The sequence below is a fragment of the Myotis myotis genome, unplaced genomic scaffold (genome assembly GCF_014108235.1).
Source record: "Myotis myotis isolate mMyoMyo1 unplaced genomic scaffold, mMyoMyo1.p scaffold_m19_p_23, whole genome shotgun sequence".
Taxonomy (NCBI): domain Eukaryota; kingdom Metazoa; phylum Chordata; class Mammalia; order Chiroptera; family Vespertilionidae; genus Myotis; species Myotis myotis.
Window position 1 is genome coordinate 967944 of NW_023416328.1, and position 12657 is coordinate 980600.

At 45.6% G+C, this 12657-nt stretch overlaps 1 protein-coding gene across 2 annotated transcripts in view; it reads left to right on the forward strand.

Moving 5' to 3' along the window:
* The window catches only part of LOC118679219 (AP-3 complex subunit sigma-2), a 39083-nt gene that overhangs the window by 5816 nt on the left and 20610 nt on the right, over positions 1-12657 (forward strand). Inside the window, exons 2-4 of one of the 2 annotated variants that reach the window (XM_036355694.1) lie at positions 176-267; positions 894-1005; positions 6912-6983. In XM_036355694.1, coding sequence (XP_036211587.1) covers positions 176-267; positions 894-1005; positions 6912-6983 — 276 coding nt within the window. The remainder of the gene's footprint in view (positions 1-175; positions 268-893; positions 1006-6911; positions 6984-12657) is intronic. The other variant, XM_036355695.1, reaches the window with a different exon arrangement.

The window sequence follows — 12657 nt, forward strand, 5'->3', positions numbered from 1 at the left end:
TTCCAGAGATTCCCCTATTATTATTTTTTTCTCTGCTCATCACGTTTTTTCTGGAATCTGGTACCATACGTTCAGATCATTCCCAGCTTGGAAGCACTTCTCTCCCTGTCCACCTCCATCAGTGGGATATATTTTCAGATGCCCCGCTGATTCACTTTATTTCTCTATTCCACAGCCAGAAGAAGTTCAACAGCAGATTGTGCGAGAGACCTTCCATCTAGTTCTCAAACGGGATGACAACATCTGTAATTTCTTGGAGGGTGGAAGGTAAGCGATCAGCTTCCGTTTTCTCCTCGTGTCCACTTTTGGGCGGCCATCATTACTGCTTCCTAAGGCAGTGTTCAAGTGTCACGTGGGTCCCCAGTGCAGCTGGAGCTGACCGTAGCATGATGGGCCGAGGGAGAGACCCGATTCTGTTTGGAAGCTGTTGCACGGTTGTATTTCGGATTTTTGTTTGGTTTCTGGGAGGATGGGCAGAAGAAAAGGTGAGGAAAGTGATGTAGGCACCACTGCCAAACTTGGTCACATTCACCTGGTAGAACTGCACTGTGCTTTGGCCCATCCTCCCCCTGTGTGTTGGCTCAGTTCTCCTGCCCTGGGACAGGGTTTCTCTTTGATGTGTTTAATTAAGATGCAGGGATTTATATATTTCTTTACTGACTTCAGAGAGGAAGGGAGAAGGAGAGAGAGACAGAAACATCAATGATGAGAGAGAATCATTGATCGGCTGCCTCCTGCACACCCCCCACTGGGGAATGAGCCTGCAACCCAGGCTTGTGCCCTCGGCCGGAATTGAACCTGGGACCCCTCAGTCCGCAGGCTGATGCTCTATCCACTGAGCCAAGCCGGCCAGGGAAAGATGCAGGGATTTAAATGTTTCCTGTCTTCCACAGCTTGATTGGTGGTGCTGATTACAAACTGATTTATCGGCACTATGCTACCCTCTACTTTGTATTTTGTGTGGATTCATCGGAGAGTGAACTTGGGATCTTGGACCTCATCCAGGTATGTGTAGTCAGCTAATGATGGCAGGTGCTTTGGGTTTCTCTGGGTTTTTGAGGAGCCACCCTGTAGATCAGTGGTTCTCAACCTTCCCAATGCCGCGACCCTTTAATACAGTTCCTCATGTTGTGGTGACCCCCAATCATAAAATTATTTTCATTGCTACTTCATAACTGTCATTTTGCTACTGTTATGAATCATCATGTAAATATCTGATACGCAAGATGTATTTTCATTGTTACAAATTGAACATAAAGCATAGTGATTAATCACAAAAACAATATGGAATTATATATGTGTTTTCTGATGGTCTTAGGTGACTCCTGTGAAAGGGTCATTCGACCTCCAAAGGGGTCGCGACCCACAGGTTGAGAACCGCTGCTGTAGATCCTTTTGTCAGTCTCTTTACTGATAATTGGTAAAAGTTGCCAGATGTCCACCAGGTGGTGCTATGAGAAAGCTCCATAGCAACCCTTAAACACTCAGAGCTTTTGGATTCATTGGTTAGTACCTAGCCATCTCGCTGCCCTTGGTTTCCATGTACAATTCTGACACCGGTTTATAACTCAGTTCTGTGGACACTGACCAGGTGGCCCATAAGTTTAACTCAATTCTGGCACAGTATATCTGGAGATAGACAGCAAACGCAAGACCAGGTTGTCTATCACCTGTGCTTCTGACCGAATGGCTATAGATGAGAGATTCCCATGACCTCCTCCGTGGGCTTGATTAGTTTGCTAACGCAGCTTACAGAACTCTCTAGAGAAACATTGTACTTACTAGATTGGCAGCTTGTTATGAGGATAAAACACATAATAGGCTGATGGAAGAGATGTGTAGAGCGAGGTATGGGGAAAGGGCACGAGCTTGCATGCTCTCTCCAGGCACACCACTCTCCCCAAATCTCCTGGTGTTCACCAGCCTAGAAGCTCTCTGAGCCCTGTCCTTTTGGGGTTTTATGGAGACTTCATGGCATAGTTAAGTTCAACTAAAAATCATTGGCCATTGGGGATTGATTCAACCTCCAGTCCCCCTCCCTTCCAGGGAGGGGTGGGTGGGAGGAGGCACTGAAAGGTCCAAACCCTCTAATCACGTGGCTGGTTCCCCTAGCAACCAGACCCCCATCCTTAGATGTTCTCCGAAAGTCACCTTAGTGGAAGCGAATAGCTTCCTTTTCTCTCAGTAGGTACTGAAAGAAATGATCATCCAAATCGTATTCCTAAATACTCTCACATTGGAATAGGAAGCATTTTTATTTGATTATTTAGTGTGTGTTTATTTATTTAGCATAAACTATTTATTGTTGAAGAAATAATACATTTTTGTGGTTCAAAATTCAAAAGGCACACCAGAAGTATATACAGTGGGAAAGTATCTTTCTTCCCCACCCCCCGCACCTATTTTATTTTTCTGGAAGTAGCCAATTTTAGTTTTAAAACCAAGAGCCAGGGGCAGTGTTACCTCAGGGGCACTCAGGTAGACAAGGTGTATCTTACTGTTTACTTCCTTTTGGACAAACATTTGTAATGAGTGATAAAAAAAAGAAATGAAGTAACATAGTAAAGGAAGAGAGAGAGACGTTATCACTGTAAGATGGCCTAATTATGTACCTAGAAAACCTAAAAAGAAAAATGCAAAATGTATCACAAGTAATGGTTGATATGAGAGCAAAATAGCAGAATATGAGATTGAATTCATCAAAATTGAATTTCTTATTCCTGCAGAAATAGCTAGAAAATTCATAATTAATGAAATTTCACTTCCAGCAGTAACAAAAGGTATTTAGTGTTTTGAAATTAACTTAGTATGGAATACTTGACATTGATTCCAATAACATAAAATCTTAAAGGAAAGACATAAAGGAATGTCTTTTTTGGTAGATTTATTGATTTCAGAGCAGAAGGGAGAGAGCTATAAGCCTTCCCCCTGTTGGGGAGAATCAAGTAAAGATGACAGTAGTAATCAACAGATTAAATGGGAAACCCAGGTATAATTCCATCAGATCTTACAGAACTTGGTAAAGGAAAATTTGTCAGGAAAACAAACGGCCAGGAAATCTAAAAGTATGTTTTGAGGGGAAAAGGGCAGTATTGGGGTATTGGCTTTACTAGCCTTAAGAATATGTAATGTTTGGCTCTGGCTGGTGTGGCTTAGTTGCTCGGGCGTCATCCGGTGCACTGAGAGGTCAAAGGTTCGATTCCCTGGTCAGGGCACATGCCCGGCTGCAGGCTCCATCCCCAGTAGGGGGCGAGCAGGAGGCAGCTGATCAATGTTTCTCTCTCCTCTCCCTCCCTCCCTCCCTCCCTCTCTTCTCTCAAATCAATAAAAACATATTTAAAGAACATGTAATGTTTGCAGATGAAATTATCTACCTAGAAAACCCAAAACAACCAGATAACAATTAGAGTTCAGTAAGGGGACTGGATACATGTTTAACATATAAAAATTCATAGCTTTACTTTAGAATAATAAGTTAGAAAACAATATTTGAAAGGGGCCGACTCGCAATAGCAAAAAGGTCCATAAACTACCCAGGAATAAATGTAAAAAACCGGCACGGTCTATATAAAGAAATCTTTAAAACTACTGAAAATATGAAAAAAAGAGCAAACTAAATAAATCAAACTTGTTCTTTACCAGGTGAGAAAACTCATTAAAATGTCAGTACTTCCAGGTTATAAATTACTGAAATGCTTGTCAGAATCCCAGAAAGATTATTATTGTTCTATAAATTATTTTTGAGTGTGAAACATACTGTGTATACATAAAGTATGCAAACATGCCTATATTCCATAGTGTAAAAAATGCCAATAAAATGAAACTGTCCCTCAGATTAGAAATAGTATGTTACCTAGTCCCTTAAAGCTCCTGTATCCTCCTCATTCATTGCCTCCTCCCTTAAGACTTTTTTTTTTTAATTTTTTATTGATTTCAGAGAGGTAGGGAGAGGAAGGGAGAGATAGAAACATCCATGATGAGAGAGAATCATGGACCGGCTGCCTCCTGCACGCCCTCTACTGGGGATGGAGCCCACAACCTGGCCATGTGCCCTGACCGGAATTGAACCGTGACCTCCTGGTTCATAGGTGGATGCTCAACCACTGAGCCACGCTGGCCGGGCTAGACATTTTTTTTTTTTTTTTAAATCCCTCCTTAGACTTTTGAGTTACCATTCCTTTGCTTCTCGTTATAGTTTTACTGGGTGATGTATATTCCCTAAATTATAAAAAGCTAAGCACAAACTTAGCTGTGTAAGGAAAGGGTAATTTGCCACTTTTATTTTATTTATTTATTTTGTGAATCCTCACCCAAAGATATTTTTTCCATTGATTTTTAGGTAGAGTGGAAAGGAGGGAGGAGGAGGAGTGGAGGGGGGCGGGGTGAAGAAACATCGATGTGAGAGAGACACATCCGTTGGTTGTCTCCTGCACAAGGCCCCGGTCGAACCTGCAACCAAGGTATGTCCTCTTGACTGAGAATTGAACCCATGACCCTTCAGTGCTCAGGCTGATGCTCTAACCACTGAGCGCACCAGCCAGGGCGAATTGCCACTTTTAGATGAAGGCTCCCAAGAAGAGATAATGTGAGCAAAGTGTCTGGGTCATGGTCTGGCTTTAGTATCCCTGATAGTTTACACAAGAGCCCCTTCTGGGGAAGCCTGAGGTCAAGGGTGAACCCCGGGAAACTTCGAAGAAGATTTGATATTTATAAAAAATGAAATTTTCTTTTTTCCTTGGCTTCACTGAGATATAATTAACATATAACATTGTGCAAGTTTAAGGTGTGCAGCCTGTTGACTTGGCACTCGAATGTATTGCAAAATGATGACCACCATAGTGGTATCTAACCTCTTTTACCACCCCACACAACCACCTTTTTTGTATGTGCAAGAACCAGATTTTTTTTTTAATATATTTTATTGATTTTTTACAGAGAGGAAGGGAGAGAGATAGAGAGTTAGAAACATCGATGAGAGAGAAACATCGATCAGCTGCCTCCTGCACACCCCCCACTGGGGATATGCCCGCAACCCAGGTACGTGCCCTTGACCGGAATCGAACCTGGGACCCCTCAGTCCGCAGGCTGACGCTCTATCCACTGAGCCAAACCGGTTTCGGCAAGAACCAGATTTTTTAATGGATGAAGGTACAACACCCTTGCAAGCTAGAATGCTAGCTGTTTGGTGACAGAGGACCTAACATTAGAAGAAGAAGTCTGTAAAGCCCCAAACTTTAAAAGTGTGACCTTTTTCCAACTGCTTCCGCCCCTGGACGGAAGCCATGAACCGCACTCCACTCCTCCTGCTGTGTGGGTTTGTGATCTCGCCACGTCAGGCTGGGCTTCTGGATTTCCAAATACTTCTTCCTGTTGTTCAGTCTTGTCACCTTATCAGCTGAGCTACATCCATCTTCACTGTTCATACCCATTCATTTTCGAAATTTGACATTTTGGTCTTCATTTTCAAATTCAATGGATCCCATATGTAAGCAGGCTGGATTTGTCTCCTGTTTCTCTCACCGCCGAGGCGTTTTCCTGTTTTTTTCTCTTGTTCAACAAGTTTCATGTGATTCCCAGCTGCTGGGTTATAATCGCTAAACCTGGTTATTCTGCTTCCTGCGGAAGCTTCGCTCCGGGGGCTGCCACGTGAGCGCCATCGCTGTCCAAGGCGCCACTGTGTTCCCGGTGCCCACAGGCCAGCACATTGAGAACTGAACTTCCAGTAGCTCGGCTTCTTGTTGCTTTTGCTTTTCAGCCATTTCCTTTTCTCGCTGTTCTTGTCATTTCTCTGCCCTTCCCAGCCTCCCAGCAGTCAGGCTGAAACTTTCGCTAAATCTTCCTTTCCCCATTCCCCTCTTTCTCTCTCGACTTCTGCTTTTTGGGGCACTCGTGCTGCTACCCCTTGACCTTGAGCAGGAAGAGGTCTGATCGCACATTTCTTGGCTTCTGGATCAGGATTCTTCTGCCCCCTGGTCCTGGATGGAGACTCTTCCCACTTCCGGCTTTAACTACCTTTTACGCGACTGAGATCTTTTTATATATATATATCTTTATTGATTTCAGAGAGGAAGGAAGAGGGAGAGAGAGAAACATCAATGATGAGAGAGAATCATGGATCGGCTGCCTCCTGCAAGTCCCCCACTGGGGATCGAGCCCGAAACCCGGCCATGTGCCCTTGACCGGAATCAAACCTGGGACCTTTCAGTTCGAAGACCGACGCTCTATCCACTGAGCCAAACCGGCCAGGGCGCGACTGAGGTCTTGAGTGACTTCTGCCTCTTGAGGATTTCCTTTGCATTTGTGTGTCCTCACCATTTTCAGATGAATTAGTCACTCGCTTCCTCTACGTGACGAATGTTCTTTGTCATTTTGTTCCTCAGAATTGTGTTTTTAGGGATTGAATTTTAGATACGTATCTTATTATTTGGCTGCCTGAGCCTGCAGTACCTTCGTTTCAGTCTCTTCACGCATCAGCACGCCTTTTGCCTCAGTTTTGACTCCTTCGGTTCTTGATCTTGATCATGAACTTGAATGATGGTGTGTTGAGGCTCGAGGAAAAACATACATGTGACTGCTCTTTTTTTTATATATACGCTCTTTTTTATTGATTTTTTTTATTTAGAGAGAGGGAGAGGGAGAAACAACCCCTTATCTCTAAGCCACAGAGCAATAAAAGAAGACAAACATGGGCTGCGAATCAAACAAGAAACAAACAGAATGATCTCTTAGAAATTAAAAACCTGAGAGGAAAATGGGAGAGAAAAGATAAGAAAATAAGGCGATTTTGTTTTGTTTGAGATTTACCTTAAGGTAAATAGTATGGCTTCCCCCTTGACTTTCACATGTGATATTTATGAAGATGTGGATATTCCCTGTTTCTCTTCTTTACCTATTTCTTTATGTTTTCCTAGGTTTTTGTGGAGACCCTGGATAAATGTTTCGAAAATGTTTGTGAATTGGATTTGATCTTCCATATGGATAAGGTACCTTCTCTCCCAAACCAGGGTTACAAGAAAGCCAAGAGCCTCGGCCATCCCAGCCACCTCTCACCTTCATGTGCTTTTTTTGTGTTTTTTTTCACTCTGGGGATATTCCTAGAACCTGGTTTTGCTTTTTCTTAATATGTTTTTTTTGACGCTCCACCAACTAAGCCACACCGGCTGGGCCTAGAACCTGTTTGTTTTTTAAATATATATATATATATTATTGATTTCAGAGAGGAAGGGAGAGGGAGAGAGAATCATTGATCGGCTGCCTCCTGCACGCTCCACACTGGGGATCGAGCCCACAACCCAGGCATGTGCCCTGACTGGGAATCAAACCCTGACCTCCTGGTTCATAGGTCGACGTTCAACCACTGGGCTACGTCAGCTGGGCAGAACCGGTTTTTATTTAATAACTGAAGTGTGATAGTTTTGGGGGTATTTTGCAAAGATCTGTTACCAGTTGTAACACACAGAGACTACCATTGGGCCTGTATCATGGTTCAGCTTTTCAGACAGACCTCCTGGTAGATGGCAGTGATGTCCCTAGAAAGTGAAATCAGTAGATTTATGTTGGTTATCAAATGAGTTTCCCCGCAATAGTCCAGTGAGAGTGAAGCTTTCGAATAATCACGATACAGAGGCTTTGACTTCATGAAATTTTTACTGTTCCTGAACAGTAAAGCAGTGACTAAGACATCATTAATGCAGTTTAAGGTCATGTGATGCTCCGTAGGGAAGCTGATATCAGGCAGGATTGAAGTGGTTCGTAGTCCATGTTCTCCGCATGGCCTCCACCCTCATGATCCAGATTAAACGTGGGCGGCTGCCAGCACGGGGACAGCAGCTGCCGAGTTTGTTTTATTCCCCTGGGCACACACCCCACCCAGTCCTGCTCGCTGGTGGAAGTCCATGCATCTCAGGTTTGCTTGGTCCTGGTGTTTCTTCAGCTGATTGTCACTGTGATCCTTGGCCCTTGGAGGGTGGTAGTGATTTTTAGGAGACTATGTGCTCGTTGCTAAGCCATGATCCTTTATTACTCCGTTTCCACCCTGATGAGGCAGACGTTTTCATTTTTATTTATTTATTTATTTTTTTAATCCGCACCCAAGGATATTTTTCCATTGATTTTTAGAGAGAGAGGGAAAGACAGAGAAATAGCGATGTGAGAGAAACACATTGATTGGTTACGTCCTGCACATGCCCTAACCAGGGCCCGGGCCAGGGAGGAGCCTGCAACCTAGGTACATGCCCTGGATGGGAATCGAACCCAGGACCCTTTATCTGCAGGCCGATGCCCTATCCATTGAGCCATACCGGTGAGGGCAAAGCGGATGTTGTTAGATCCCTCACTGTAGCATTGCTGTCCGGGGTGCACTCGCCCAGGCTCTCAGGTGGCACTCTGCCGGCTAGCGCAGGCTGGCCATTCTCAAGGTTGGCTGTTGGAACACTGGAAAGTTCCTCTCAGCATGTACCTTGACTCTGACTCCACAAGGAGCCTGGTACCAGGGAGTCACAGAGCCCCATTCCTTCTGGTCTTTGAATAACGTCCTTTTGTTCAGTGTCGTTTCACTGTGACATTGGTGAGATGTTGTTCATATCGATCAGCCCATGGTACAGTGGTTTCATGTATGTCATTTCACTTCAAGATGTGTTTACCTGTCATTGACGTTAAACGAGGACTTGCTGTACTTGACTTGGCGCTCCCCGAGCCTCACAAGGCTTCCAGAACCCTGGTTGCTGGTTCCATTCCCAGTCAGGGCACATGCCCAGGTTGTGGGCTCGATCCCTGGTAGGCGGTGTGCAGGAGGCCGCTGATCGATATTTCCCTCTCACATCGTTCTCGTTCTCTCTCTCTCTCTCTCTCTCTCTCTCTCTCTCTCTCTCTCTCGCCCTCGCCCTCTCTAAAAATATTTTTTTTAAAGTTTTCTCTTATCTCCTGAGATAATTGTGAGCTTTTGCCTTATCACTTACGTTATTTTTAAAATATTTGTGAGGATACCTGCTAGGGCTGTAAAGTAATTTGAGGCCCAAGTACTTCACTGGACATGGCTTTAAAAGGAAATAAGAGGCCATAAAAATGTTGTTTCTCATATGTCTTATCTTCGCATAAGTTCTGTGCAGTGTTTTGACACCGCTGCAGGTTGCTTTTACAGTCCGTAGAGCTGTAATGTTGGATTGTTCTTACGACATCAGGACATTGCTCTCCCTGTGTCCTGGGCTTTCTGAAACGTGAGGATGTGAGGAGGCGGACTCTCTCTCTGCCCCCCTGGAGCCTGCCTGAAGGTGTTTTCCGGCAGGTGACTTCCTTTCGCTGGGATTTCAAGCTTATCTCTGCCCCCATGTAGAGCGTTTCTGGCTCAGCCATATCTTCTTTCGAGAATAGAAAGTGATCTTCTTCACTCAGACGCAAAGGCCGCGTGGTGGGATCATTGGAATGCCACCTGGAACTCTCCATTCTAATTAGCTGAAGACTCTCTGCACTTTAAGTCAGGAACTCCCATGGGTCCCTAGACCTTTCCACTGTGCGTGGGGTTGTCCTGGGTGCGGCCCCATCACCCGAACAGGTGTGGCTGGAGCAGCAGGCCTGTGGGAGGACCAGAGATGGCAGTCCTGCTGCCTGGCAGTCAGTTACTTTCTAATCTTGGGATTTTTTTTAAAGTATTTTTATTGATTTCAGAGAGGAAGGGAGAGGGAGAGAGAGAGAGAAACATCAGAGATGAGAGAGAATCATTGATTGGCTGTCTCCTGCCCGCTCCCTACTGGGGATCAAGCCCGCAACCCGGGCATGTGTGCTTGACCGGAATGGAACCCGGGACTCTTCAGTCCGAAGGTTGATGCTCTATCCACTGATCCACACCAGCCAGGGCTAATCTCGGGATTTCTCTTTTCAGCTCCTGTGTTGATAACCTGTTTTATTTCTGCGGCTCTCTTCCTCTCTTCTCTCTCCCCTTCTTCCTGTCTTCCATTCCATTTCTGGAGTTTATAGTCATTCCGCTTCCTTTCTCTTCCCAACGTACACCAGTCTCGCTTCTGCGCCTCATCGCCAAGGTGTGTCTTTCTTGATTCCGTTTCCTGTAACCACAGATCTCCCCAGTCTCCCCCGGAACGCCACTTTTCCCATGCTTCTACCGCCTCTTCCAACTGGAGTTCCATCTCTGTCATTCATTTAAGGACTGTAATGAGTGAGTGGTCTACACCCTCTCTTGCGTTTCTCCTTCATCTGCTCCCTTTCTGGGGCCCAGTCGCCTGGCTTCCACTCCTGCCCAAGCAAAATTCCCTGATTTCTTAACCCCATTGCCGGCCATCACCTTTAATGTTTCTGCTGTATTTGGTGCTATTGACCATTCCCTGGAGGGCTGCCTTCCTCCTCCTCATGCTGCCTTGGTTCCCGTCATAGGCCCCTCCTGGCTTTTCTCTTACTCTCCTCCCACCTCCTACCAGTAAATTATATCGTCAGTGATCTCTCACCTCACTCTTCTCCCTCTCCTGCTTCTATCTGAGATCTCGTCCGTGTTTCCTACTGTTATCCATTTAGGTGGGCACCGCCTTGGTAACTACCAAGTGGCCTGAGTCTTGTTCCTATTTTTCCAACTTCCGGAGGCATTTCCCTCACTTCCTCCCAGCACCTTGTTTCTTCCCGCCACCTCTTACCCAGGACCAGATTCAGCATCTGTCTCCTGGAAGCCAGCTCTTCCCCAGCTCCCCTCTTCCAGGGGGCAGCCCCATCCTCTGCCAGGTACACCCTAAACCTTCCCTTCCTCTTCCTCACCCCAGCAGCCAGTCAGGCACCAAAATCTGGGCTTCTTCACGTAGAGTCCCTTTAAAAAAAAAAATTTTTTTTTTATTGATTTCAGAGAGGAAGGGAAAGGGAGAGAGAGCTAGAAACATCAGTGCTGAGAGAGAATCATCGATCGGCTGCCTCCTGCACATCCCACACTGGAGATCCTGGAGATCAAGCCTGCAACCCGGGCATGTGCCCTGACCGGGGATCGAACCTCCTGGTTCATAGGTTGACACTCAACCTCTGAGCCACACCAGCAGGCCCCATAGAGTCCTTCTTATATCTGGTTCTCGGCTGTTCACATTTGGCACACATGCTTTTGTATCTCACTGGATAGGTACATTTTTCCTGACCCACCTGAAAGTTAGTTGCAGGTATCATAACTTTTCATCCCCAAGTACTTCAGCAGACGTCTCTGAAGAACAGGGACAGTGTCTCAGATTATGCTGTGCCTAATTCTCTAACACACCTAATGGCCACATAACTAGTTAGCAACCACAACATAATTAACATATTTAGGAAATGTAATGTTAATAAATACTCTTTTTTTAATTTTTTTTTTTTTTATTGATTTCAGAGAGGAAGGGAGAGGGAAAGAGAGGTAGAAACATCAATGATGGGAGAGAATCATGTGCCCTGACTGGAGTCGAACCCAGGACCCTTTAGTCCCTTAGAGGACACTCAATCCACTGAGCCAAACCGGCTAGGGCTCGTTTTGCTCTCTCTCCTGGGAGCAATCACAACCACTGCATCTAGTCAAATATATATATAGCAAAGCTGCACGTCGCACTTCATAGAACTGTGTGTAAATTATACCGAATGATACAGTATCTACTCATGAGCTCTTTCATATAAGGACATTTGATCAGAGGTAGAGAAAGAAGAACGGGACTGGGAAGAAATGGCTGCTTCAGAGCCTGGGCTCTGAAAAGCAGGGGGCAGGAGAGATGGGGGCCCATTGGCAGCTTTTGGCTGAGAGCCTGGGGTCCCGGATGCGGGAGCACGTTGGGCAGCACTGGTGGCCCTTGTGTGCCGGGTGTGTCACAGCCTCAGTAAAGCTGGGTGAGCACCACAGGTGTGACGACCATTGGAGGTAGATCAGTGCCAAGTGAGAAAAGCAGGAAGGCTATATAAATTCCTGAGTGGAGAGTCACCAAGGGCAGGGCGGCCAAGGTGACTGGACAGCTGCCAAGGGCCGGGCCTGTGCTGGGTGCTTCATGTCCAGTCATCTTACATAACGTGGGTGTGATACCCCCATGTAACAACCAGCAAGCTGGGGCTTAGACTAAAGGGCCCGAAACTTTAAAAATTCATGTTTTAGCCCGGCCGGCGTGGGTCAGCGGTTGAACGTCAACCTTTGAACCAGGAGGTCACGGTTCGACTCCAGTCAGGGCACATGCCCGGGTTGCGGGCTGGATCCCCAGTGTGGGGCATGCAGGAGGCAGCTGATCAATGATTCTCTCTGATCATTGATGTTTCTAGCTATCTCTCCCTCTCTCTCTCTCTAAAATCAATAAAAACATATTTTTAAAAACTTCATGTTTTATCTAGGAAACCACAGAATTGGAGAATTTAAAAGCATGATTACTATAATAGACATGATATATAAAATTTTACAGAATTTGGCGACTTCTGTAAAAAAACCAGAATTCCAGGAGAGTCTAGACTTTCAGAATCCTCACACCTGACACAGCAGGAACACAAGCTGAAGGTACGGCGAGGGGCGGAGAGCAGTATGTGCAGGTTAGGGGTGAAGGCCACTGGCGATTTGGAACTATGCATAAACTCCAGCTCGACAAAGGGTCGCCAAAGAGGTGCTAGTGACATTTTGGCATCTTTTCATCGAGTTGCTGATACTTAGCATCGCTTGCCCCTCTGATAAATGCCAGC